The sequence below is a fragment of the Elephas maximus genome, chromosome 12 (genome assembly GCF_024166365.1).
Source record: "Elephas maximus indicus isolate mEleMax1 chromosome 12, mEleMax1 primary haplotype, whole genome shotgun sequence".
Taxonomy (NCBI): Eukaryota; Metazoa; Chordata; class Mammalia; order Proboscidea; family Elephantidae; genus Elephas; species Elephas maximus.
The window spans coordinates 46,063,881-46,090,909 of NC_064830.1; the positions used below are offsets into that span (position 1 = coordinate 46,063,881).

Consider the following 27,029-nt stretch of genomic DNA (forward strand, 5'->3'; position numbering starts at 1 on the left):
TGGCCAGGTCCTACCCAAGAGTTACCTCATTAGCATAATCTGTTAGGCTATGGTCTGTAGCCTTCATCAAATGGCTAATGTGGTCTGGAGCTCTCAACAAAGACAATTATGATTACTGGGGAAATTCCAAGGTTTAAGAGGTTACGTTTCAGGAACCAAGGACAAAGACCAAATGGTTTGGGTAAAGTTAAATTCTTTACCCCACAGGTGGTAATTGTTGCTATATTATAGATGCCAACTGTATCAATACCTGCGCCTATAAGATGAGATGTGCTATCAATACGGCTTCTAACCTAGAACATAACCTGATTTTATTTTATTTTTATTTTTGTCTCTCTAGACTTCAAAGCAGCATAAACTGAAAAAGATTCAGAAATTCACAGGTTAGAAAGAACCTATCATTTACTCTTTAGTTCCCCAAGAATCAACTGCAGATCTCCTTTAAGACTCTATCTTTAAATAGCAGGTGGAGGGAGGTTGAAAAAGAGGATATAAATAAAAGTATGCCTATTCTTTCTAGCATCTTCACTTCCAAAGAGATGTAAACTCCACAATTCTTTCCATGTTTCCTTTCCTCATTTCCTTTTGTGCCTTTCCTCATGTCCTTTTGTGCCTTTCCCCATGTCCTTTTGTGCAAAGCACAAAGTATTAGGAAAGAAACTTAGTGAGACTGGGGAATAGAGAAGGGGACTATCAAGAATTTGGTGAGGAAAGTTGCAGTACCCTTTATTCCCACCGTGGATACCAGATAGATTTCTTTGGAGGAAAAGATATGGATCATGACCTCTGTTTTCCCAACTCCACCTCCCTGTTACTGTGATTATCTTTCTCATATCCACCACACGCTGAAGGCAGTACAGTATAGTTTAAAAACAAAAAACTTGAGACCTGGGTTAAGTCTGATCATAATTGGCTTTATGATCTCGGGCATGACTTCACCTTTGTTTCTTTATTTGCAAAATAAGCATCATTAACTATTGGACTAGGTGATGCCCATGGTTAATGATGCTAATAGATTCTTCACCTCTACTCCCAGATCCACAGTGGGAAGAAGACCCCATGATGGGTTACACTGAAGCTAACCTGACATAGTAAGTAATCTCTGTCTTCACTGTCTATTCCTTCTCCCTTCAGCCTAGTACCCATAAATTCTGTGAAAGTTAAAAGATACATGGGACTCTGTTTTACTTACAAGGATAGCTGTCTCCTTTCTAAGTCTTTCCTCCTGTTGGTTTCTTTCCCAATTCTTTAATATCATTTCCATCATGTTAACGTACTACATTGTATTCAGCTTTTCAGGATTCCCTGTGGGCTGGACCCAGGAGTACGTACTCTGGTCAATGGACAGGAGTCTTCAACACATCTTCAGATACCTGGAAAGTGCAAGGTCAGAGAATAGTAGTTTTTAGGCAGGATTGAAGGTGGTAGAACTTTTAAGAGGGAGGGAAGGGGTAAAGGAGGAGGAAGAGAAAAAGGAAAGAAAAAAGGAGTGAGGTATAGGGAAAGGGAGAGGAAAGAGAGGAGGGAGAGAAGGAGAAGAAAGTGACGGAGAGGAGACAGAATTAGTTTTGGGATTAGGAGAAAGTTCCAGGTTCAAAGGAAGTTTAAGAACTACTGGTCTACAGAAGAACTGGATGGTGCCTGGCTACCATTACTGAACATTTTGATCAAGGATTCTATAGAAGAATCATGATCAAAAGGGGGAAATTGCAAAACAGCATTTCAAAGTCTCAAGGAATCTAGTCTTTCTGGAGCCATGAAGGCTGCATAAACCTCCAAAACTATTGCCCTGAGATAATCTTTAAATCTTAAACCAAAAATATCCCCAAGGTCTCTTTAAAACCAAACAATAGACTAGCTTAACTAGTAAAAAATATCTGCCTTGAGCATTATGCTCTTTTAAGAGCTGTCTATATGGGATGAAATTGACAACAGCAACTTGAAAGATTAGATAGGAAACTTACTGGTAGTGATAACATAAAGGGAGAGAAACAACTCAGAAAAGGAGGGGGTGAATGGTTGTACAACTTGAAGAATGTAATCAATGTCACTGAATTGTACATGTAGAAACTGTTGAATCGGTGTACGTCGCTGGGTATGCTCTCAACAACAACTACAAAATAAATAAACTTTAAAAACACACACACACACAAAACTACAGGTCTAGGGATCATTTTTTTAATGGAATGGGAACAATTGCCTCTTTTTGTCCTAAGGGAGGAATTCTTTGGATAAGTAATTATGTTAGGGAAAGCTGCCCTTTTATTATTATTATTATTCTCTCCCTCAGGCCAAGAGTATTTTACATTTGAAATGACCATACTCTTTCCCTTTTCACCATTTCTTACTACAAAGCAAATGAAACCTTCTCTCTCTGTTTCTTAGATCAAGTCTTATGGGACCCTCTTTGCCTGAACCACAGGATACGATTTCTTCCTCCAACTCCTCTGTTTTTATGGCTCAGGAGCCTGTTTTACCTCGTTGTGACTGTAAGAAGGCAAAGCATTCTACTGACCACAGCATCTCCTCTGGATCACTAGGCAACATCTCCAGCCCATCTCACCTTCCTGTCTTTTCTGAAGGGACCACTGGAAAATTCCGGAGCCATAGTTTACCTGTTTCTCCCAAAAGGCAGTCTTCTGTGATCAGAAACCAAGACCCATCCCCGCCTTCTTTTTGGCTCCCAGAACCTGAGAAATCAAAGCTTTTTCAGAATTTGGCAGTTCCTTCATCCTTAAATCCCCAAAGCTCTTTTATCAACTCTATTTTTGAATCACCAAATCTCTGCAAACAACAAGGGAAAACAAAGAATGAGAGAAGGAGCAAGAGTCATTTGACATCAGATTGTGGGCCAAATTCTGTTTTCAAGGAGACACCACAGCTCCCAGAGTGGGCTCCAATCCAGATCTCTCCGCTGGCTAGGTGGGAGCTAGAGGGACATATGGCTTGGAAGGTTTGTACTTTGCGGGAACAAACAGTGCCTCTGGCTGTGAGGGAATCATGGGCAATGTTGAATTATTTAATTGAAGTACAAGGAGTTTCTAAACCAGAGAAATCCCAAACCCAGTCATCTATGCCCAGTCTTCAAAATATTGAGCAAAACACCAACAATAAATCCCCAGATCTTTCATCATTTCAGCTCCATGTGAACATTGAACTGGAATCTGGATTAAATAGGGCAGAAGCCAAAATTTCACAGTCACTTATCCCAGAGAAGCAGCCACAACCTGGAGGTGGCCCCCAAACTCCTGGATCCAGAGTTACTTCCATGGGCACTCCACCCCACAGAAGCTTGGGAGTTGGCAAACTTCAAGAGGAGACCACTTTATTGAAGCATCCAAAACACATGCTAGAACTCAGTATAGAGCAGAGACTTGTAGGTCTTCCAGAGAAAAGGGTGGAGCAGCAGAAGACCCAAGTAACTGATGTGGAGTGGACCCCAAGGCTACCTTATCAAGGCACAGGTAGCATAAAGTTTACTCCATTGGCATTGTTTCAGGTCATAGATTACACTGGGATAACCTCAGAATCACATTCAGAAGTGACAGAATCTGTGGGTTTGTTCCCAAGGCCTTCAAATCAAGTTCTGAAACCAATGGACACCATTGAAACAGTGAGTATAACTTCAGAACCATCACATCAAGTCATTAAATCAGTAGAAGTAATCCCAAGGCCTCAGCATCAAGTTATAGAATTGAAGGGGCTGACCTCAAGATCACTGAATCAAGTTACAGATAATGTGAAGGTAACTCCTGTAGCACTGATTCAAGTCACAGATTCTATGAGAATGATTAACAAACCACATCCACATACCACAGAATCAGTGGGGATGACCCCCAAATCACAATTTCATATCATGGACTCAGTGAAGATGGCCCATAAAGTCATAAAATCAGGAACAGTGAATCCAGTGTCACAACATGCAGTCAAGGAAACTGTGGATATGTCCCCAGGGCCACAATGTAAAGTCATGGAATCAGTGGGCATGACGTCAAGGCCACAAAGCCAAATTATGGAACCACTGAAGATTACTCCAGGGCCAACATATCAAAACACAGAATCATTGGAAATGTACTCGAGGCCATTGTATCAGGTTATAGATGACAGGAAAGTAACTTCAGTGGCACTGTTACAAGCTATGGATTTCATGGGGATAATTCCACCAGGACAGCCACATGTTATAGATTCTGGGGGTTTGACCCCAAATTCACAGTTTCAAATTGCAAATTTGACCCCAAGGCCAAGTCAACCAGTTGGTTTGACTTCTTACTGTAGCTCACCTACTACTATTGCTCCACTTGGAGTTGTACAATATGTGGATATAACTCCAAGGCCCCCCACTAAGGTCATGGAATCAGTAGGGATGATTCCAAAGCCATCACATCAAGGCATACATCCTCCAATAGCATTTGGGTCACCCATGGGAGAAATGACAGCACCACAGTCACAAATTGTAGAATCTCAGGGCTTGACCCCAAGGCCAATATCTCAAGTCAAGGAACCTCTGGAATTGACTCCTGGGTCATGGATTCAAGTGCTAGAATCTGTGGGAATTACTCCACAACCATATCATCAAGACACAGACTCTATGGCATTAACCCCAGGACCATCTCATCAAGTCATGAAACCTTTGAGGTTGACCCCATGGTGTCAAATACCAGAATATTCAGAGATGAGTCCAAGACAAAGCCATCAAGCTATAGAAATGATGGAGCTGACCTATGACAACAGGCAACAAATGAAAAAATCTGCAGAGCTGACACAGTCAAATCATCAAATAATGGAATCTTTAGGGACAAACCCAGGGTTGCTGAGTCAAGGTACAGAATCTGTGCAAATGAGTCAAAATCCACTTCAGCAAGTCACAGAATCTGTAGTAATGACTACTGCATCACTCCTTCAAGGTATGAAATATATGGGGGTGAAACCAATGCCACAACTTAAGGCTATGGATTCTATGAAGTTGTTCCCGGGATTGCAAAATGTAAAATCTGAGAACCTGACCCTAGGGTCAAGGTTGCAAAGTGTGAAATCTGTAGACATAGCCACAGGCTCAATTCCACAAATGGTAAAATATGGACAGCTGGCCCCAACCGTGGAATCTATAGAATTGGCCCCAGAACTTGAACTGCAAAGTGTGAAATCTGAGAAGTTGGTACCCACACAACAGATGCAAAGTGGGAAATCTCTGCAGTCAGTCCCGAGGCCTCAGGTTCAAGGTATGAAATCTATCCAGTTGACCCTAGGACCACAACTTCAAAGTGTAAAATCTACTGAGTTGACTCCAGTACCACAATTGCAAAGTAGGAAATCTATAGACTTAACCCCCAATTCACAGTTGCGAGGTATGGAATATGCTCATTTGACTCTACCACCAGAGTTTCAAGGTATAAAAACTGTGGAGTTGACATTAAGACCAATAGTGCAAGGTATAAAATCTACAGAGTTGGCCCCAGAACCAAGGCTACAAGATACCAGGTCTGAGAATATACCTCCAGTGCTATTGCTTGAAGGTGCGAAAACTATGGAATTAACTCCTCAAAAGGTAGAATGTAGGAGGTTAGCGTCTGATATCTGGTCACAAGAGGAGGCATCTGTGAAGTTGATCCCAAAACAAGTTATAGAAACTGCTGGGATGATGCCTGGGCCATATCGTCAAAATTTTTCAGAGATGATCTCAGGGCCAGACTATCAAGACACAGAAACTGTGAAGTTGACTTCTGTGGCATTAACACAAAAACCAACAGGTCAAGTTGTAGAATCTGTAGGAATAACTCCAAGGCCGCATCTTCAAGTTAGTGACTCTTCAGAGATAACCCTAAAATCAGAATATAAAGACACAGCAACTGTGGGGTTGACATTGCTCCCAGTTGAAAAAATCCAGAGGACAACCCCAGTACCACCATATTTAGAGAAAGAATCTCTGGAGTTGACTCTAGCGCCAAGCCTGCAGGATGAGAAATCAGAATCACAGCTGCAAGATTTGAGATCTGTGGATTTAACTCCTGATCCATCTTTATTAGCGGTAGGATCTAAAAGGTTAGTTATAGGACCAAAGCCACCTGTTATGGAGTTGACCTCAGGGCCACAGCTCCAAGAAATAAAGTCTAGGCAGTTGGATCCAGAGCTACAGTTGCAAGATGTGAAATATATGAATTTAACCAAACAGTTAACTACAAGTGGGGTAGAATCTGAGTTGACACCAGGTATGATATCAGAGGAAATGAGTAAGGGGGCACAGCTCCAAGGTGTGAAATCTGGGGATTTAATTCTAGACCCATTGCAGCAAAGTGTCAGATCCTCTGGACTGACCCTAGGGCCACAATTGCAAAGTGTCAGATTTTCCAAGTTAACTCCAGGGCCACTTTTTCAAGGAGAAAAATATGTAGATTTAATCTCAGGGCACCCACATCTTGGTGTGAAATCTGATGAATTTAACCCAGGTTCTCCAATGCAAGAAATCAAATTATCAGATTTCATCCCAGGGCCAAAGCCTCAAAGCATCAAATCTATACAGTTGACTCCAGAACCACAATTTCAAGGTACGAAATTTGTGGACTTAATCCCAGGGCCATGTTTGCAGGATGCCAAATTTTCTGATTTGACATCAGAGCCAAAGCACCAAGGTTTCAAATATGTACAGTTGGTACCAGGAACACAGCTTCAAGATGTAAAGTCTCTAGGGTTTGTACCAGAGTCATTTTTGAAGTTCAGCCAAGGGCCACAGGTTGAAGATATGAAATCTGTTCTGTCTCCTCCAGAATCACAGTTTCACAGTGCAAAATCTGTGAAATTGACCTCAGAACGATTTCAAGTTGTGAAATCTGAGGAACTGAACCTAGGGCCATGGCAGCAAAATGTCAAATTTTCTGGATTGACTCCAGGGCAAAAGTTTCAAGGTGTCAAATTTGGGGAGCAGATCCCGGGACCAATGGATCATGGTGAGAATTCTGTGGAGGTGACCCCAGAGTGGGGGCTGCAAGATTCCGAATCAGCAAGGATTTCTCTAGGGCTTCAAGGTATAAAACAGGTGGGACTTAACCCAGAGCCATGGCTACAAGACGTCAAATTTTTTGATTTGAACCCAGGAACTCAACCTCAAGGTATGAAGTCTTCAGAGTTAAGCTCAGGGCCACAGCTGCAATGTGCAGAACTTTTTGAGTTGACCCTAGAGCCAAGGATGCAAGGCGATAGATCTATGGAGTTGATCCCAAGACCAGAGAGACAAGGGCATAAGCCTGAGATGTTAGTAGCAGAGCCACTGTTTCAAGATGTAAAATATGTAGAGGTGAACCGAGTACCATGTTTTAATAAATTAGTCTCAAAGCCACAGATACAACATTCTGAGTTGACCAGAAAACCACAGTTCCAAGGTATGAAATCTTCTGAATTGATCCAAAGACCACAGTTGAAGGATGTAAAACCTGTGGAGTGGACCCCAGTTTCAAAGCTTCAAGGTTTAAATTTTGAGGAGTTGAACCTAAAGCCACAGGTGGGAGGTGTGAAATATGTAGAGATAACCTCAGGACCACAGGTAGAAGATGTCAAATCTGTGAAATTCACTCCAGGTTCCAAGCTTCAAGCTGTGAAATCTGTGGAGTTGACTCCTGGTTCAAAAATTCGAGATTTAAAAACTGTGGAGTTGGTCCCAGGTCCACAGCTGCAAGATGTGAAATCTGTGGAACAGAACCTTGAGTCAAATTTGCAAGGTGAGAATTCTATAGCTTTTGCACCAGGGCCATTGCTTCAAGGCGTTAAATCTATGGAGTTGCTCCAAATGCCCCAACTACAAAGTGTAAAACCTGAGGAATTGACTTTAGAGCCACAAATACAAGATATGAAATTTGTGGAAATTACTCCATGTTTAAAGCTTCATAGTTTAAAGTCTGTAGGAGTGAATCCAGATCCACAATGTGTAAAGTCGGTGAAGTTGACCCCAAGGCTAAAGAGAGAGGTGGTAAAATCTGTGAATGAAACCAAAAGACAAGAGTTTCAAGAAGTCAGATCTGTGGACTTATCCCCAAGGCAACAATTTCAAGGAATGGCAGCTATGGATTTAACTCCTGGACCAGAACGGGATGGTGAGATATCTGTAATATTCTCACAAGACCAAAAATGTGTGGATTTAGAAAAATTGAAGAGAGAGTCTGAGTCAGAAGGTGTGATGTCTTTAGAGTTAATTCCAGAACCAAAATTTGAAGGTGTAAAATGTACAGACCTCAATGTTGAGCTACAGCTGAATGGTATGAAATCATTTGAATTGACTCCAGAACTAAATATTCAAGGTATAAAACCTAAAGCATTCACGTTTGAGCCACAGTTGCAAAGCATAAAATCTTCCAAGTTGATTCCAGGACCACAACTGCACCAAGTGAAACCATTGGAGACAACTTCAGGGCCACAGCTTCAAGGTGAGAAAACTTTGGAGTTAAACCAAGAGCCAGAGCTTAAAGGTATGAAATCTATGCAGTGGATTCCAGTACCAGAGTTTCAAGGTACAAAATCTGTACAGTTAGCTCTAGAATTACAATCTCTAGGTGTTAAAACTGCAGAGTTGAAACCCATGGTACAATTGAGAGGTGTGAAGGCATCTGAATTGACTCTAGGACCAAAGTTTCAAGGTGCAAAATCTATGCTCAACCTTGGGCCACAGTGGCAGAGTGTGAAAACCCCTGAGTTGTCCCCAGGATCACAGCTTCAAACAAGAAAAAAACTGGAGTCAACCTTACCACCACAGCTTAAAGGTATGAAAACCGTGGAGTTAAATCAAGAGCCAAAGCTTGGAAGCATGAAATGTGTTCAGTGGATACCAGGACCAGAGTTCCAAGGTAGGAAATCTGTAGTGTTGAATATTGGGTCACAATCTCGAGGTGTCAAACCTGTAGAGTTGAAACCCATGGTACAGTTGAGAGGTGTGAAGTCATCTGAATTGACTCTAAGATCAAAACTTCAAGGTGAAAAATCCATGAAGTTCAACCTTGGGTCACAGTGGCAGAGTGTGAAAACCTCTAAGTTGTCCCCAGGACCACAGCTGCAAAAAGGGAAAAATCTGGAGTCGACCTCACAGCCACAGCTTGAAGGTGTAAAAACTGTGGAGTTAAACCAAAAGTCAGAGCTTGGAAGCATGAAATGTGTTCAGTGGATACCAGGACCAGGGTTCCAAGGTAGGAAATCTGTAGTGTTGAATATTGGGTCACAATCTCGAGGTGTCAGACCTGTAGAGTTGAAACCTGAGCTACAGTTGAGAAGTGTGAAGTCATCTGAATTAACTCTAGGGTCAAAACTTCAAGGTGGAAAACCCATGGAGTTCAACCTTGGGCCACAGTGGCAGAGTGTGAAAACCCCTGAGTTGTCCCCAGGACCACAGCTGCAAAAAGAGGAAAATTTGGAGTCAACCTCACAGCCACAGCTCGAAGGGGTGAAAACTGTGGAGTTAAACCAAAAGCCAGAGCTTGGAAGCACAAAATGTGTTCAGTGGATACCAAGACCAGAGTTCCAAGGTAGGAAATCTGTAGTGTTGAATATTGGGTCACAATCTCGAGGTGTCAAACCTGTAGAGTTGAAACCTGAGCTACAGTTGAGAGGTGTGAAGTCATCTGAATTAACTTTAGGATCAAAATGTCAAGGTGAAAAACGCATGGATTTCAACCTTGGGCCACAATGGCAGAGCGTAAAAACCCTTGAGTTGTCCCCAGGACCACAGCTGCAAAAAGGGAAAAATTTGGAACCAACCTCACAGCCACAGCTCGAAGATGTGAAAACTGTGGAGTTAAACCAAAAGCCAGAGCTTGGAAGCACAAAATGTGTTCAATGGATACCAGGACCAGAGTTCCAAGATAGGAAATCTGTAGTGTTGAATATTATGTCACCATCTCCAGGTGTCAAATCTGTAGAGTTGAAACCTGAGCTACAGTTGAGAGGTGTGAAGTCATCTGAATTAAGTTTAGGATCAAAACTTCAAGGTGAAAAACGCATGGATTTCAACCTTGGGCCACAGTGGCAGAGGGTAAAAACCCCTGAGTTGTCTCCAGGACCACTGCTGCAAAAAGGGAAAAATTTGGGGTCAACCTCACAGCCACAGGTTGAAGATGTGAAAACGGTGGAGTTAAACCAAGAGCTAGAGCTTGGAAGCATGAAATGTGTTCAGTGGATACCAGGACCAGAGTTCCAAGGTAGGAAATCTGTAGTGTCGAATATTGGGTCACAATCTCAAGGTGTCAAACCTGTAGAGTTGAAACCTGAGCTACAGTTGAGAGGTGTGAAGTCATCTGAATTAACTCTAGGATCAAAACTTCAAGGTGAAAAATCTATGGCATTCAACCTAGGGCCACAGTGGCAGACTGTGAATACCCCTAAGTTGTGCCCAGGGCCACAGCAGCAAAAAGCAAAAAATCTGGAGTCAACCTCAGAGTCGGAGCTTCAGGGTGTGAAAACTGTGGAGTTACACCAACAGCCAGAGCTTGGAAGTATGAAATCTATTCAATGGATACCAGGACCAGAGTTTCAAGGTGTGAAATCGTTAGTGCTAAATCTTGGGTCACAATCTCAAGGTGCCAAACCTGTAAATTTGAAACCTGATCTACAGTTGAGAAGTATAAAACCATGTGACCTGACTTCAAAGTCAAAGCTTTGTGGTATAAAATCTATGGCATTCAAACCTGGGCTTCACACACAAGATTTAAAATGTCCTGAGTTGTCCCCAGGACCACAGCTGCAAGAAGTGAAAACCTTAGTGTCACCCCCAGGGACACAGCTTCAAGATGTGAAGTCTCTAGTGCTTGCACAAGAGCCACAGCTTCCAGGAGTGAAATCTGGGGTTTTAAGCCAGGGTCCACAACTGCAAAGCGATAAAACTGTAGAGTTGAAATCACCTGTGTTAACACTTCAGACAGAGCTTCAAGGTATGAAATATGAGTTCAGCTCTGGACTACAATGGCAAGGTGTAAAATCTTCTAAGTTAGCCCCTGAGACAAAGTCCCAGGGCACAAAATCTATCGAGTTAAACCCCAGCTCACAGTTGCAAGATGCAAAATTTTCTGAGTTGACCCTGGGAACAAAGATTCAAGGTGTCAAATCTATGGACTTTAACCCTGGGCTACTGTTGCGAGGCATGAAATCCTCTGAAGGTACCTCAAAGTCAAAGCTTCAGGATGTAAGGCATACAGAATTCAGCCCTGGTCCCCAGGTGCAAGTTGTGAAATCTTCTGAACTGATCCTAGGATCAAAACCTCAAAGTGTGAAATTGGTGGACTTCAACCCTGAGCCACAGTTGCAAGGTGGGAAATCTTCTGAGTTAATCTCAGAGACAAAGTTTCAGGATGTGAAATCTGTGGAATTCAAATCTGGGCCACAGTTGCTAAGTGTGAAATCTTCTGAGTCTGTCCTGCGGACAAAACATCAAGGAGTGAAACCAGCGGAATTCAGCTCAGGCCCACAGCTGCAAGATGTAAAATCTTCCAGGTTGATCATGGGCAAAAAGCTTCAAGATGTAAAAGCTATGGGTTTCAGTTCTGGACCACACTTACAGGATGTGAAATTTTCAGAAATGACCCCAGGGATAAAGCTTCAAGGTGTGAAATCTTTAGAATTCAAACCTGGTAAGAAGTTTCAAGGTGATAAACATTCTGATTTGACCATGGGGTGTAAGTTTCCAGGTGTGAAATCAGTGGAGTTTAACTCTGGACCACAGACACAAGGTGAAAAATCTTCTGAGTTGACTTCAGAGACAAAGCTTCAAGATGTGAAATACGTAGAGTTCAACCCTGGACCACAGATACAAGGTGAAAAATCTTCTGAGTTGAATCCTAGGCCAGAGCTTCAAGGTATAAAATCTAACGTGTTCTGCCTTGGGCCACATTTGCAATGTGTGAATTCTTCTGAGTTTTTTTCAGGGCCAAAACCTCAATGTGTAAATTCTATTGGCTGCAACCCTGGGCCACATTTGCAAGGTGTGAAATCTTCTGAATTGACTCCAGTTTCAAAACTTCAAGGTATGAACTCATCTTTGCTGGATCCAGGGACAGACACTCAAAGTGAAATATCTATGGTGTTCAACCCTGGACCACATTTGCAAGGCTTGAAGTCTGAATCAACTCTAGGGTCACAATTTGTAGGAGTAACACCCATGGAATGCAACCACGGGCCACAAGTACAGTGTGTCAATTCTTCTGAGTTGAATCCAGAACCAAAATTCCAATGTATGAATTCTATGGGGTGCAAACCTGGGTCACACTTGCAAGGTTTAAAATCTTTTGAGTTGACTTCAGGGACAACATTCCAAGGTATGATATCTTCTAAGGTGAATCCAGGTTCAGGATTTGAAGATATAAAATCTATTGTGTCCAACCCTGCACAACATTTGCAAGATGTAAAGTCTAAATTGACCCCAGGGACAAAGTTCAACTCTGGCCCACAGTTACAAGGTATAAATTCTTCTGAATTGAATTCAGGGCCAAAACTTCAATGTATAAATTCTATAAAGTTCAATCCAGGGCCACAGATGCAAGGCATGAAACCCTCTGAATTGAATCATGGCTCAGAACCTCAAGGTACAAAAGCTATTTTGTTCAACCCTGGGCCACATTTGCAAGGTGTGAAATCTTCTGAGTTGACACCAGGGACAAAGTTTCCAGAAGTCAATTCTTTGATGAACCACCTTGAGTCACAGCAGCAAGCTGTAAAATCTGTGTTTACTTTGGGACCTCAGTTACACGATGTGAAATCTGTGGTATTTTCGCCAGAGCCACTGCTTGAAGATACACAATCTGTAGAAATGAACAAAGTGCCATTGCTTTGTGGTGCAAATTCTGTGAATTTGATTTCAGGCTCCGAGCTTCAGGACTTGAAATCTGAGATGTCTATACTTGAGCCATGTTTTCAAAAAGTAAAATCTGTGGAGTTAAACCCTGGGCTGCATCCTCCAGGTATGAATTCGGAGGATTTGCCCTCATACCTCAGACGGCATGATGTGAAATCTGTGGTGTCTGCACCAGAGTCATGTTTTCAAGATGTAAAATCTGGGTCACAACCTCAAGAGGTAAATCCTAAGAAGTTGATTTCTTGCCTAAATCAGAAATCTGCGGTGTTTCTATCAGAGCCATGCTCTCAAGATGTGAAATCTATGAAGTCAAACTTATGGCCCCAATGTCAATTTGAGAATTCCTTAGGGTTGACATCATGCCTGAGGTCACAATGTGTTAAATCAGTGGTTTCTGCACCAGAGCCATGTTTTCAAGATGTAAAATCTGTAGAGTTGACACTAGGGTCTCAACAGCAAGGTACGGATTGTCAAGAGTTGACTTCAGGTTGCCAAGGTGTGAAATCAGTGGTGTTAGCACCAGAGCCAACTAAGGAGGTAATACCAGGACCAATGTTGACTAGTGTCAAAATTTCAAATTTTTGTCCAGAATCACAGCAACAAGGTGTGAAATCTTTGGAATTTACTTCACAGTCAGAATTGCAAAGTACAAAATGTATGGAATTGTCTTCAACGTCTCTGCGGCAAACTATAAAATCTATGGAGTTAGCACCAGTGACACCGCTTCAACAAGTGAAATATGAGGAGCTAACTCCAAAACCAGGTTATCAAATCACAAAATTCTCTGAGGTTATCCCTAGGACAGAGTGGCACTTTGCAGAATATGCAGAGATGATCCCTAAGCCAAGGCATCAAGACCCTAAATATGTGAATTTCACTTCAATACCAATTCATCAAATCACAGAATCTTCAGAAATGACACCTGGGTCAGCATGTCAAGGCCCAGAAACTGTACAGAAATCTGTGGGGTTTGTCCCAAAGCCCGTGAGTAAAGCCAGTGAATCTTCAGGGATGCTTCTCGAGCTAGATCTTCAAGTACCAGAATCTGTGGATCTAACTCCACTGCTAGGGGGTCAAGGATCAAAATCACTAGAATTAACCCCAGAGAAAAGTTACCAAGTCCCAGAAACTCTAGAGTTACACTCTCAGTCATGGCCTCAAGTTAAGGATTTTGGGGTGTCATATATAAAGCCACTGCAGAAAGTTGTGGAATCTGAAGGAATGACCCCAGAGCTAAAGCATCACATTACAGAAACTGTGGGGTTGACTTTTGAGGCAGGGCTTCAAGGGGAAGAATCCCTTAGGATGATCCCAAAGCCAATAAGTCAAGACACTAGATATATACAGAAATCCCCAAGGCCCTATCCTCAAGCCCTAGAACCTGTGGAGGTGATCTCTGAGAAAAGGCTGCAAAGGAAAGAATCTGTAGCATTGATTCCAAAGTCATTACATCATGTCCCAGAATCTCCAGGGATGACACCAGGGCTAGGACATCAAGTTCCTGAATCTGTGGAGTTGCCTTCTGAGATATGGGTCCAAGTGGAGGAACCAATGGAATTGACTGCAATGTCATGGGATCATATGGGATCTTCTGGGATAATATCAGAGTTAGGACATCAAGCTCCAGAATCTGTGGGTTGGACCTCTAGGCAACAACTGCAAATGGAGGGATCTTTACAGTTGTCCCCAAAGCAAACAGATCAAGTTGCAGAATCTGAAGAGCTCATCTGTAAAACATGGCAGCAAGAGGAGGGACCAATGGGGTTAAAAGAGTCACGGTATCAAAGTATGAAATATTCAGGGACAGCCCCAGAATCACCAGATCAAATTATAGAATCTATGAGGATTAGCCCAAAGCCACTTGATCAAGTCGGAGAATCAGCAAGGACACAGCTTCAGCTTCAAGTTTCCAAATCAGTAGGGGTAACCCCAATGACCCCCCAAAAAGTTGTTGAATCTGTGGAAGTAACCCCTGGGCCACCAATTCAGGTTGTGAAGTCTGTGGCGTTAACCCCAAGGCCAACCTTTCAAATGGTAGAATCTGTTGAATTAACTCCAAAACTGCAAGATATGAGACCTTTAGAGTTTACCTCAGGGCTACGGCTACAAAATGTGAAATCTAAGAAGTTAATCACAGAGCCAACACACCTAGTTTTGGAAATAATAGAGTTGGAAGGGTTTCAAATTGTAAAGACTGTGTTAATTCCTGGACCACTAATTCAAATTGTAAAGTCTGAAGAGTTAGCACCAGGGCCAGTTCCTCAGTTTGTACAACCAACAGAAGTAGCCCTAAGACCTGGGCTTGAAGTAAGGGAATATTCAGATTTATTCCCAAGATCACACCTGCAAGAACTGGTAGAACCTGTGGAATTAACTCCAAGGCTAAATATTCAAGTGAAATCTGAAGAATTAACTCCACAGCCAACATCTCCATTTGAGAAACCTATAGTGGTGACTCATAAACAAGATCTTCAGGCTATGAAATCTATAGGGATAAAAACAGGGCCTCCTCAAGTCATGGAATTTGAGGATTTGAATCTAGGACAGGTGTATTACAATAGAGAATTCGAGGAGTTAACACCAGGAGAAGAACTACAAGTAGGAAATTATACAGTCATACACAGCTCCTCATCCCCACTCATCTCGAGCCCTGTCAAAAATACATCTGAATTAGGAGGCCACTGGGACTCCGAAATGCCAGGAGTATCAAGAGACTTGGATATAAAAAACCTTGAGACAGATATTTTGCAGTCTGGAGAGTCCTATATAGACTCTACTATGATACAGTCTTCAGCCCTTCCTTTGGACCTTCTTAATCAATCCTGTGATCGCACAACTATCACTGTGGAAACACCACATTCTGAGATCCCAAGAGTGGATGTCATACATAAGGAGAAGACCAAAAGAATGCAGATGGAGGAGCTAGACAACTCACTTCAATGGGAACATGGTCTTAAGAGCCTAGCCCAACATCCATCACAAAGCTGGAGATTACGATCTAGGATTTCACAGGCAGGATCAGGTGTTCCAAGAGGGCTGACTTGGTCCATCCTTGGCAGACAACGGAATGTCTGTGAGAGTCATGCCTGGAAACAGCGACTACCTAGAAAATATCTCTCCAATATGGTAATGCTGGGAAATGTCTTGGGGGCCACTATGGAAAAGAAACATCGTTCTCAAATATCTCTAGCAGAAAGAACCACTGCAGATACCTGTCAATCTATTCAGAAATTATTTGGGGTTCCAGCAGAACTGATGAAATTCCCCCAGAGCCTGCTAGAGAAGGGTCAGGGTACTATTTCTCAGCCTTCAGTGGTCAAAAACTACATTCAGAGACATACTTCATGCCATGGTCATGAGAAGAGAACGGCCATAAGGATGTGGACACGTGGCTCCACGTCTTCCATAATACAGCAATACTCTGGGACTATAGTGGGAATAAAGAAAACAAATTCAAGGTTCAGTGATATGTCCCAGGAGGTGAGTCAACATATGCCTGTCTTACATACAGGGGACCAGATTCCTGTGCCAATAAAGTCAGAGTCTTCCCTCAGGATATTTTTCACTAGTAAAGATTCTGTTCCAGTGGAAGAGAGTGAGAACTCACAGAGTGATTCGCAGAAATGGACTATTGAGCCCCAGCACTCCCTCAAGCCAAGTTATCTTTCCCAGGCTAAGACTGACTTCTTGGAACAGTTCCAGCTACAAGACCTGCAGCTAAAAATAGCAGCGAAGCTCTTAAGGAGCCAACTACCTCCCAATGTGCCTCCACCTCTAGCTACAGGTCTGGTACTAAAATACCCTATCTGCTTACAGTGTGGCCGATGTTCAGGATTTCATTGTTGTCATAAATTACAGGCCAATTTTGGGCCTTACCTTCTTATCTATCCACAGCTCCACCTTGTAAGCACTCCTGAAGGCCATGGTGAGATTCAACTGGATCTTGGCTTTAGGTTGCGAACTGGGAAAAGATCCCAAGTTCCAAAGTATCACAGAAGAGACAGACCCATCATACCAAAGAACACTATATCATCCTCACAAAGAAAAGCTAAAATCTATACTCAAACCTCCAAGAGTTCTACTACCACCACAGATTTCTGGTCTGGGCCTTCCCAGTCTCCTACTCCTGTACAAGTCCACATCAGTCAAAGGCAACATGGCAACCCTGACTCAGTAGGAAAGACAGAAGAAATTCAAGAGTCTGGGCACTACGAATTCACTCAAGTTCACTCCCTGCCAGAGAGTAGTTCTGAAAGCAATCAGGATGAAAAATGGGCTAAGGTGAGACCCAAAAAGACCCCTGGTGCAAAATATCCAATGAAGAAAATTACTGAGGAAGTTAGAACACAAAGCAATAGAACTATAATAGAGAGTCCCTCCAGGGAATTACCAGCTCAGTTAAGAAGGAAGAGGATTGCAGCAGCTCAGACAACTCCTGCCTCTTTAAAAAGAAAATCTAAGAAATCCTCCCAACCCACGTTCATGCAACTGCTTTTTCAGGGCCTAAGGCAGGCATTCCAAACAGCACGCAGAATTGTGGTTTCTACTGGGCAGAAGCCTGAGGGCAGGGAAATGCCAGACAACTTGTGGTTGAACAAAAACTCCCCCCTAAAACAAAAAGCCAGAGACTATCACTTATCAAAAGATATCAAAAGAGAAAGAAGGCCAGTTGTCAAGACAATGCCCACAGGCCCAACCACTAAGCAGGGAAGAAAAGACCAATTCAGATTAGCTGAACAGCCAGAAAGAGGTAGCTTTTCCCAGTCCAGACCTCCCCAATTGCCCAAGTCCATAGTTTCCCAAAAAGATATCACTTTCCAAACCACCTCAATCAGACAGCCTTTGGGTACAGTTCAAAATGACAGTAGTAGCAGAGCTAAGGAAAGCTACGGAACTGAAATCTCCACCCAGGAGTCTAAGAAATGGTCCAAGCCAGGAAACAGAGTTCAGGCCAGGGAGAGAATTCTGCATGGTTCCTCTGTGAAGAGAATCTCACATAGTCACTTTAAAGAGAAACCCACACTCAAGGAGCGAAACCACCGCAGTAGTCCCTCTGAGAGGAGCCCTCACAGTCCCTCTGAGAGGAGCCGTCTCAGATCCTCTGAGAGAACTCATCACGGTCCCTCTGAGAGAACTCGACACAGTCTTCCTGAGAGGAGACATCACACTCCTTCTGATAGGAGCCGTCTCAGTCACTCTGAGAGGAGCCATCACAGTCACTCTGAGAGGAGCCATCACAGTCACTCTGAGAGGAGCCATCACAGTCACTCTGAGAGGAGCCATCACAGTCACTCTGAGAGAACTCATTACGGTCCCTCTGAGAGAACTCGACACAGTCTTCCTGAGAGGAGACATCACACTCCTGAGAGGAGCCATCACACTCCTGAGAGGAGCCGTCTCAGCCCCTCCGAGAGGAGACGACGCATTCTCTCAGAGAGGCGCCATCGCAGTCGCTCCAAGATAGCCTGCCGCAGTCCCTCCCAGAGGAGCCATCGCAGTCCCTCTGAGAGAACCCGTCGCAGTCCCTCTGCGAGGAGCCGTCCCAGTACCTCTGAGAGGAACCACTACAGTCCTTCTGAGAGAAGACACAGTCCCTCTAAGAAGGGAAGACACAGTCCTGAGAGGAGCCAACGCAGTCACTCTGCGAGAAGACACAGTCCTTCTGAGAGCAGCCGACCCCGTCACTTTGAGAGAATCCGTCACAGTCCCTCTGAGAGAAGCCGTCGCAGTCGTTCTGAGAGAACCCATAGCAGCCCCTCTGAGAGAACCCGACACGGTTCTTCTAAAAAAACCCGAGACAGTCCTCCTAAGGAGAGAATCAAGCACAGTTCCCATGGGGAGAGGCCTAGACACAGTTTGTCTAAAGATTTCAAACACAGAAAAACACAGAAGCAGGGCAAGTTTGGAGGGCTGAAGCTAGCAGAGGACGAGAGGTCCGCCCCCATAATTCACTGTCAAACCGCCCTTTCCTAGCTTCTTCCTGCTCATCCATTGCCTCCAATTCCTGTGCCCTCACCAATGAAAGGGCTTCTATGTCTCCATTCTTGCGGGGGATTCGGTCTGTAATTTCTCTAACATAAATAAACCAAAACCAAAACCAAACCCAGTGCCGTGGAGTCGATTCCGGCTCATAACGACTCTATAGGACAGAATAGAACTGCCCCATAGGGTTTCCAAGGAGCGCCTGGCGGATTTGAACTGCCGACCCATTGGTGAACTGCCGACCCATTGGTTAGCATCCGTAGCACTTAAAGATAAAGCGTCCATAATTAAATGGGACCTCGATTTTCAGGTACATCTGAGAGACCACTCCTCGTGCTGGTTGAAGGGAGGGTGGACCGACACTAGGTGTCGCACAAACGAAAGGAACGAGCTGGAGGTGCTGTGGCGCCACGTTAAGGCTCCACACTCCTCCCCTTTGTGCCAAGCCCCACCCACAGCTCCCAGGATCCCACGACGCAATCCCTCCGCTTGGCGGGTTCTCAGAGGAATCTGGAGGGGGGGCTCATCACGTGACTTACTCCGGCCGCAGCCCCCTCGGAAGCTGCTAGGCGGAAGTAGACGTTCAGAACGGAGCTAGGCGATTCCGAGTCCACATCCGGGAGAGGAGAGGAGAGCGGAAGTGGCGTTGGTCTGGCCGGAGCCTCTGGGTGAATTCGTTAGGCGTGGAGAGGGAGTGATGTCTTCCAGACTTGGTGCAGTACCCGCTGTGAGTTTCTTCGTTTGACCGTTATGCTTTAGGGGTAGCGCTGTCGAGCCCGGAACACGCGGTCCTTGGCTTTTGTCCCATGCCCAGAGTTGGTTTTATCAACAGCCCGTCGTAGGCCCCACCCTTCTAGGTCATACCCACCTGTCCCCTTTTTTCTGTTCCTACTTTACGCCGTCTGTTTCTCCATCTCATTGGACTCGGTTTCTTTCCAGATTGCCGTTAGTTTTATTGCGCTTACATCTTCAAATACCTCCCACATCCATTATTTTCTCTTTTCGCCTCTGTTTTATAGCCTTTATGTGGGACAGGGCTTTGAGAATAGGGGGAGATGAAGGCTTTGTCATTGTTACCTCCCTTTACTGTGTAGGAAAACAGGGCCATACGCTTTTCCTAAAAAGTATTGCCTTCTTCCGTTTGAGGTAGTTGCTCCGGGAGAGCTTCCTTTTTCCTGAGCACGGGGGTGGGGGGTGGGGGGAGGTTCGATTTTTTGGTCAAGGTTTAGAGGTCCCTAGCGCTCACTCTGTGCTTGTGATTTGCTAGACCCCGGGACCCACATCCTTTAAGCAGCAGAGGAGCACGAGGATCGTGGGAGCTAAGAAGTAAGTGAGGTTTTCCGAGGTCCGTTTATAATTCTGTCGCCAGCACTGTTCAAGAGAACTTCTTGTGATATGAAAAGGTTCTGTATCTGCACTGTCTAATAAGGTAGCCACTAGCTACGTATGACTTCTGAGCACTTGAAATGTGGCTGCTGTGATTGAGGAACTGAATTTTAAATTTTATTCACTTTGTTTAAATGTATATAGTCACCTGTAGCTAGTGGCTGTTGGGGAAAAGCTACAAAAAACAAAATCTGTTCCCAACCCAGAAACATTTTCACAAAATGATAAAGAAAAGTTTTATTATTGAATAAGCATTAAACTGGAATGTGATGCTTCACAGGCATTGGCTAAAAAGATTACAGAAAGAAATCTTATCCTTTATGTAGTTGCATGGATGCAACTCATTACATTTATGTTTAAGATAAAGCTGCTAATTTTCTAACATGCTTATAGCAGAATACCGAAAGTTATGTTAATCTCTTTCTAGGAAACTGAGAGGTAGAGGTGTGAGCTTTCTTGATGAATACATTTTTTAAAGAAATGACTCCCAGGCCCTTGAGGAAACATCCTTGATTTGTATACTTTGCAGAAAGACAAACAAAAATTTTACCATTACGTGTTAATTACAGTGAATTCTGAAAGAACAGGGAGGAGAGGAGCCTTTTCCCTTATTTTCAACAGGGAGAATTAAAATCTCTTATTTTCAATTTACATTTTTTCTTAGATGGCTGCCTTATGGGACAGTGTAGGTCTAAATCAAGTGTGGGGGAGAAAAACCTAGCTTGGAAGAGAAAAAGTACAAACTATAATAAAAATGGGACATATAACTCAGTGATAGCACTATTTCTTCAGACATCAATGCCCATGAAGACCTTGATGAACATGGGAAGGACTGATAAAAAATGACTGTAAGAAATCCTTGTATTTTCAATCCACTTGGCTCCTAGACTGGTTTATTATTTTGTATACTGAATGTGCTAAGCTTTTCTATGGTTAATACAAAAGAAAGATACTTGTTAACTAGCAACTATCTTTAGAAGGGATTCATCATTCAGACAACATTTAAAGAATATCTGCTATGTGCTGGCTGTGTAGTAAGTTAGTTCAGAGATGAAAAGCAAATAATAGTCTAAAAGGGGAGGTAGATGAATAGAGTGACACAGTACAGTGTAATATGTAAATATTTTAAAATGGGAACTTAATATAGTCTTTGAGGAAGGGGAAGGGTTTTTTTTTACCAGAGTGGGTCACTCCTCAGCAGAGAGTTCAAAGTTGAGGAATAATGCAGTTAGCTAAAAGGAGAAGAGTTTTTTCTGAAGAGGGAAGCAGAATGTGCACAGGTAAAAGAAGTTAATAGAATGCCAAATAGTTCTATACTACTAGCATGAAGAATGAGTGAATTGCTGGGAAGTAAGTTGAAGAGGTTAGCAGGGTCTAGATCATGAAGGGCCTTTTATAGTGTTCCAAGGTGTTTGGATTTTATCCTGGAAGAGTTTTAAATAAGGGAATGACACGGTCAGATACTGATCTTAGGAAGGCCACTCTGGCAGCATTTTAAACGGGTGCTGGGAAACTAGTTCAGAGGCAATTTTCAGTAACCTAGGAGAAATGAAGGTGTGGCCTATGGTGGTAGCAGTATATAGGGAATGATAGGTTGTGACGACTAGAGATGAGAGATGAGCAAGAGAGAGGAAGAAAAGATGTCTCTGGGCTTCCAGCTTTGGCAGTCAATGGGTAGACATTGGTATCATTCACTGAATTAGGAATTTCTGGATGAGGGGTGTCCTAGGGTAAAATCACCACAAAATTATAGTAAAGCAATAAAAAGATTTTATTAAGCATATGTTCCAAGAGGCAAAAGAAGGGAATGGACAGGCATGCTGCCAGAGCTATGTCTGCCCAAGTCGAAGGAATGTTACAGTCATCAGTGTATATGGACATTACAAATGGGTAAAATCATTAAAAGCATCACTTTTTCCACACACACACACACACACACACACACACACACACACACACACAGAGAGAGAGACAGAGAGATGCACAAACCAAACCTGTTGCTGTTGAGTTGATTTTGACACATAGGACCCTATAGGACAGAGTAGAACTACCCCATAGGGTTCCCAAGGAGCAACTGGTGACTTTGAACTGCAGAGCTTTTGGTTAGCAGCCAAGGTCTTAACCACTATGCCACCAGGGCTCCACCTTTTCACAGATATGCTAAAAACTGCTAAATGACCATTTTGAATTGTCTTTCTTAATAATCATTGGCACAAGTTTCAGTAATGACAGTCAGAAGGGTCTTCATTGGTCCAACAAATCTTACTATTTACTAAATGCTGATAGAGAAAGATAAGAGTAGAAAATATGTGAGTCTTTTGTGTTCTAAATATTCGTTTATGTGAAAGATTTCCTAAAAAAGATGTTTTTCAAGATTGCCCTAACTATTGTTTTTATACCTCAGGACCCAATTGATGTGTCCTTGTCACTTCAGTTGGGTCACATTCTTTATACTCAAGGAAAGGGAATCATGGCTCCAATTTTCACTTCCAAGTCACTCCCTCCTTGTGATCGGAGATTGGAGATAACACATGGATGATTAAAACTTAGACTTATTCTGGCTCCTAGAAAGTGGCCATGGCAGGCTCTTTAAACTCCTGGTGCTGGTTTTCCACTGGATACCGTCTGGTTCTTCACTAGAATCTTAAGTAACAGTGATGTTGTTATCAATCACAATGCAGAGATAGGCAAAATCAATGTACATCAATATGTTAGCTCAAACCTTTGTTTTGTCTTTTAAGTGTATTAGATAATAGAAGTTTTAAGATATTATTAAGCCTAATAGTATCAGGATGCAGACTAAGAATATTACTGTTCTTGAAATAGTGATCTAGTCCATGTACGTAATTCCTGATGGTAACCAACAAAATAAATCTGGTGTTTGTAGGGGTGTTGTAGTGTGTAACCAAGTAGCTTGCTGTCTAATCCTGTGTATATCTTGTTCTACTTTTCCTATGTTATTTATCAAATGAGACGGGTGTATTTGCTACAGCATAGACTCCATCTTCTTGGGCCGATAAAAAAACTAAGGATATTCTGTTACCTAATGCCACCTTGGCTAATGAGGCCAGAGATCTCTGTTGTTTTTCTATCCCATTAGCAACTTTGTCTGCTATCTGCCCCATTTAAAAAAAAAAACAAAAACCCATTGCTGTTGAGTTGATTCTGACTCATCGTGACCCTGTAGGACAGAGTAGAACTTCCGCCATAGGGTTTCCAAGGAGTCCCTGATAGATTCGAGCTGCCGACCTTAGGTTAGCATCTGTAGTTCTTAACCACCACGCCACCAGGGTTTCCATTTGTCCTGTAGTGATTGATAAATTTCTTTTAAAGATTTTTCTAATTCAACTGTACCATAAGAAATTAAAGTTCTTAGAAAAGACCAACCCCACCCTGAGTGTTGGACCAATGGGTTTTTTTCTGACGCTTGTTTTACAGTGTGTAACAATTTAAAATTACCTTTCTAATACTAGCATCATTACTATGAATATCTAAAGGTAATCCTAAAGTTACCAAAGTGCATTGCCCATGCATTCTCCAGGGATATAAACAAGAGATTGCCCATGTAAACTCACTGTCAGTTGGAAAGGGATCATCTAAACTAGTATAGTTGAATCCACCACACAAAAACATATATCCATAAGGAGCACACAAAGTTTATCTAGAAGAAATAGAAAGTATAGAAAAATTTACATGTGAGAACCAGGTTCCATTAGAGAATACATGATTAGCAAGATAATAGAGGATAGATCCCTTCTGTTGGAGGTCCTTGGTTAATCTATTTAAAACATGTTAAATGTTCTTCCTGAGGGCAAGCTGCCCCTCCCTGGTTTACCTATTAACAGTCATGGGTCACTTTCTCAGAAGCAGAAGTAGAGTCTAAGACAAAATGGAGCCTGAGCCAGACCTTGTGTCAGCCCTTTTTGTTAGGCTGAGTGCCTCAGTTTCAGGGTGTCTTCACATATTCCCTTCTTCCAATCATGAATTTTCATGCAAATTCTCTGGCCGCTATTATAAGTATGTTTTCTTCTGCTCAAACACTCGATTATGTGATTTTAAATTAAGGTAAGTGCAGGGCAAGGCCACACTGGCGGAACTGCTTGGTTTCCTGGAAGGCTGAATCAAGGTGTGAGGTTGCTGTCTGAGAACCTGGTTTCTTCAAGATATGTACTATTCTGCATAGCAAGGGGGTGACAGTTTGATTACAAACATTAGACAGGTATTTCATACAAATTTGTCTTGAAGACTAAAATAATTACTGATTTACCCTAAACAGCTCCCGGTCTGAACTTTGGAGTCAGTGTCCCAAAACAAACTGAATTCTTCAAAAAAAAAAAACAAAAAAAAACTAGTTAAGACCGGAGCAAAATGGTCTTAACTAGTTTATCTGGATCAAAAGTGCTTCAGGAACCAGTTTATTTCTCAAAGCTTGGGGTTCAAAAGGACACACAAAGGTGGTGGAAAGCCAGAAATCTGAGTTCCAGGAGAATTACAACTCTTATCATTCATTCCTTTTGATCATAATCCTGCTATAGAATATTTGATCAGAAACATTCAATTATAATAGTTGGGCACCATCAGGTTTTTAAAATCCCGGGCACCACACAGCAAACTAGTAGGTAGAACAGAAACACTAACAATGTTAGGCCAATTGTCTGAAATAACCAATGAAACCATGACCCTAAGGCCTTTGAACCAAGGAAACAAATCTTATGAGGTGTTTGTTTATACATCAGCAGCATCAATAATTGCATTTCATGTGCTTCAGGAACATCAGCAGCATCAATAATTGCTTTTCATGTGCTTCAGGAGCAGCTACATTCTGCAAAACCTCAGATTGTATATTAACATAAACTTGGCGACATTTATCAACTAAGGCACAAACTTTTCCTTGGGAGACTAACAGTAAATCTAATATTCTATTTTGTAACATCATAGCTTGAACTTCAGACACTTCTTTGGTTATGATATTTACAGTTTTGCTAATTTACCAACAGGAACTTCTAGTTCGAGAGTTAAAATATATAAACCCATTAGTTAGATAATTTAGGAGAAAGGAGGAAAATGGTTTCTTATATCCAGAAAGTAGGATCTTAAAACATCAGCAATATTCCCACATAAAACCCATAGTAATCCTTTTGTTTACTCAGTCTTGTGTGGGTAATTTCTGTTTCATGTGATTCTGGATCAGCCGTAGCCTGTGAACCCATCAGCTTCTGCATAAACCAAACCAAAACCAAACCTGTTGCCATTGAGGTAATTCTGACTCGTAGCGACCTTGTAGGAGAGTAGAACTGCCCCGTAGAGTTTCCAAGGGGTGCCTGGGGATTTGAACTGCTGACCTTTTGGTTAGCAGCTGTAGCTCTCACCCACTACACCACCAGGGTTTCCTTCTACGTAAGAGTTCTGGAACTCTTGCTTCAGTCTAATCACAGTCCTTTTCACAAGTCCAATATAGTCCATCTTTTTGGTGATATATTTTGATCAAATGTTTTCAGCAAATCAGCAAAGTAACTTATCCGCAGGCAACAAAACAATATGGCCATCATTAATTTATGAAAATGATACCCTTAAAAATGAAAGACCTGATAGAAATTAATTACAAAAGTAATGCAAAGCCAAATAAAGTCAGTTAAAAAAAAAACTTTGGACAAAAACATCTCTAAGTATAATGATTAACCTTATTTCAGAGTGCTTCAAATGTAATAATCATCTTGAGACATAATACCGTATAGTCAAATTATACCAAGATTATCAAGTCTCTATCTGAATACTGCAGTGAAACCATTGGCTTTCATGATGCTAGGTGAAAAAATAAAGTTGCAACCAAGTTAGCAATTAAAAAAGTTATGACATAGTATTATGCATTTAAGGCCTTGGTGGTGCAGTGGTTAAAAGCTAGGGCTGCTAATCCAAAGGTCAGCAGTTTGAATCTGCCAGCCACTCCTTGGAAACCCTACGGGGTAGTTCTTTTCTGTCCTGTTAGGTCAGTATGAGTCGGAATTGACTCCAGGGCAATGGGTATTGGTATTATACGTTTGTTGTATAATGTTAGGCAGGAACTATAAAAGGAAATACTTACATATAAATTTTAACTCAAAGAGAATCAGGCACTTTTCTTCATTTTTGGATGACACATTCCCAGTAATTTATAACACATTAAATAAACCTTTTTAGCATTTTTCCATAATTTTTTTTTTTTTTTTTGTGTGTGTGTGTGGCTTTCCATGAAGTTTCAAAGTTGTCAAGAGTTAAATATTATAGGTCACCAAGAAGCAATACTTGAGTCATTTAACCAAAGATCTTAAAGGTAAAAACTTTAACCTTTTTCAAAGCCATGTACCTTGATTTTTATTCAGGAATTTATTCTAATGCAACTTTGAACCCTTGCCCTCGAAGCAGATCGCACAAAGAATAAATTAACCCTTCAGTCCAGTAATCAAAGAAAATTTTGTTAACGGAGAGAAACCCAATTGTTTGTTTTATATGCTATTTAACATTAAAACTCCTAAAATTCTCAAAAATGAAACCATTAAACTTTAGTGAGACAGGTAAAACTTTTGACTATATCAAATAAATTTCCTTTTAATAAGCCTCTTAAATATTGCCTTTGTTGCATATCTCTTGTGGCATATCCCTTTAAATGGCAAAAATGAACACACTCATTAGCAGACTCCCCCAAATATATATGTGTGTGTCTATATATATATTTTAATATCCTTTTTCTGTATCATAAAAAGCAAAAGTATATAAGCTTAAATTATAACGAGTTTCTATTAACTCAGTTTAATGTAGTGGGTTACATAAAAGATCTTAGAAATTATTTTAATGTATTTATATAAGA

The 27,029-nt window shown here is 42.0% G+C and overlaps 2 protein-coding genes across 4 annotated transcripts in view; both read left to right on the top strand.

Moving 5' to 3' along the window:
* The window catches only part of C12H2orf16 (chromosome 12 C2orf16 homolog), a 54,271-nt gene extending 35,481 nt beyond the window's left edge, over positions 1-18,790 (top strand). The window contains 6 exon segments of the mRNA XM_049904014.1: positions 341-413; positions 1,031-1,091; positions 1,292-1,387; positions 2,386-12,464; positions 12,924-12,979; positions 13,073-18,790. Coding sequence (XP_049759971.1) covers positions 341-413; positions 1,031-1,091; positions 1,292-1,387; positions 2,386-12,464; positions 12,924-12,979; positions 13,073-18,790 — 16,083 coding nt within the window.
* Positions 18,791-19,290: 500 nt separating this feature from the next.
* ZNF512 (zinc finger protein 512) overlaps positions 19,291-27,029 on the top strand; it is a 58,233-nt gene continuing 50,494 nt past the window's right edge. The window contains exons 1-2 of one of the 3 annotated variants that reach the window (XM_049902905.1): positions 19,291-19,526; positions 20,067-20,125. In XM_049902905.1, coding sequence (XP_049758862.1) covers positions 19,497-19,526; positions 20,067-20,125 — 89 coding nt within the window. In that variant the 5' untranslated portion in view covers positions 19,291-19,496. The remainder of the gene's footprint in view (positions 19,527-20,066; positions 20,126-27,029) is intronic. The other 2 variants (XM_049902907.1, XM_049902908.1) reach the window with 2 other exon arrangements.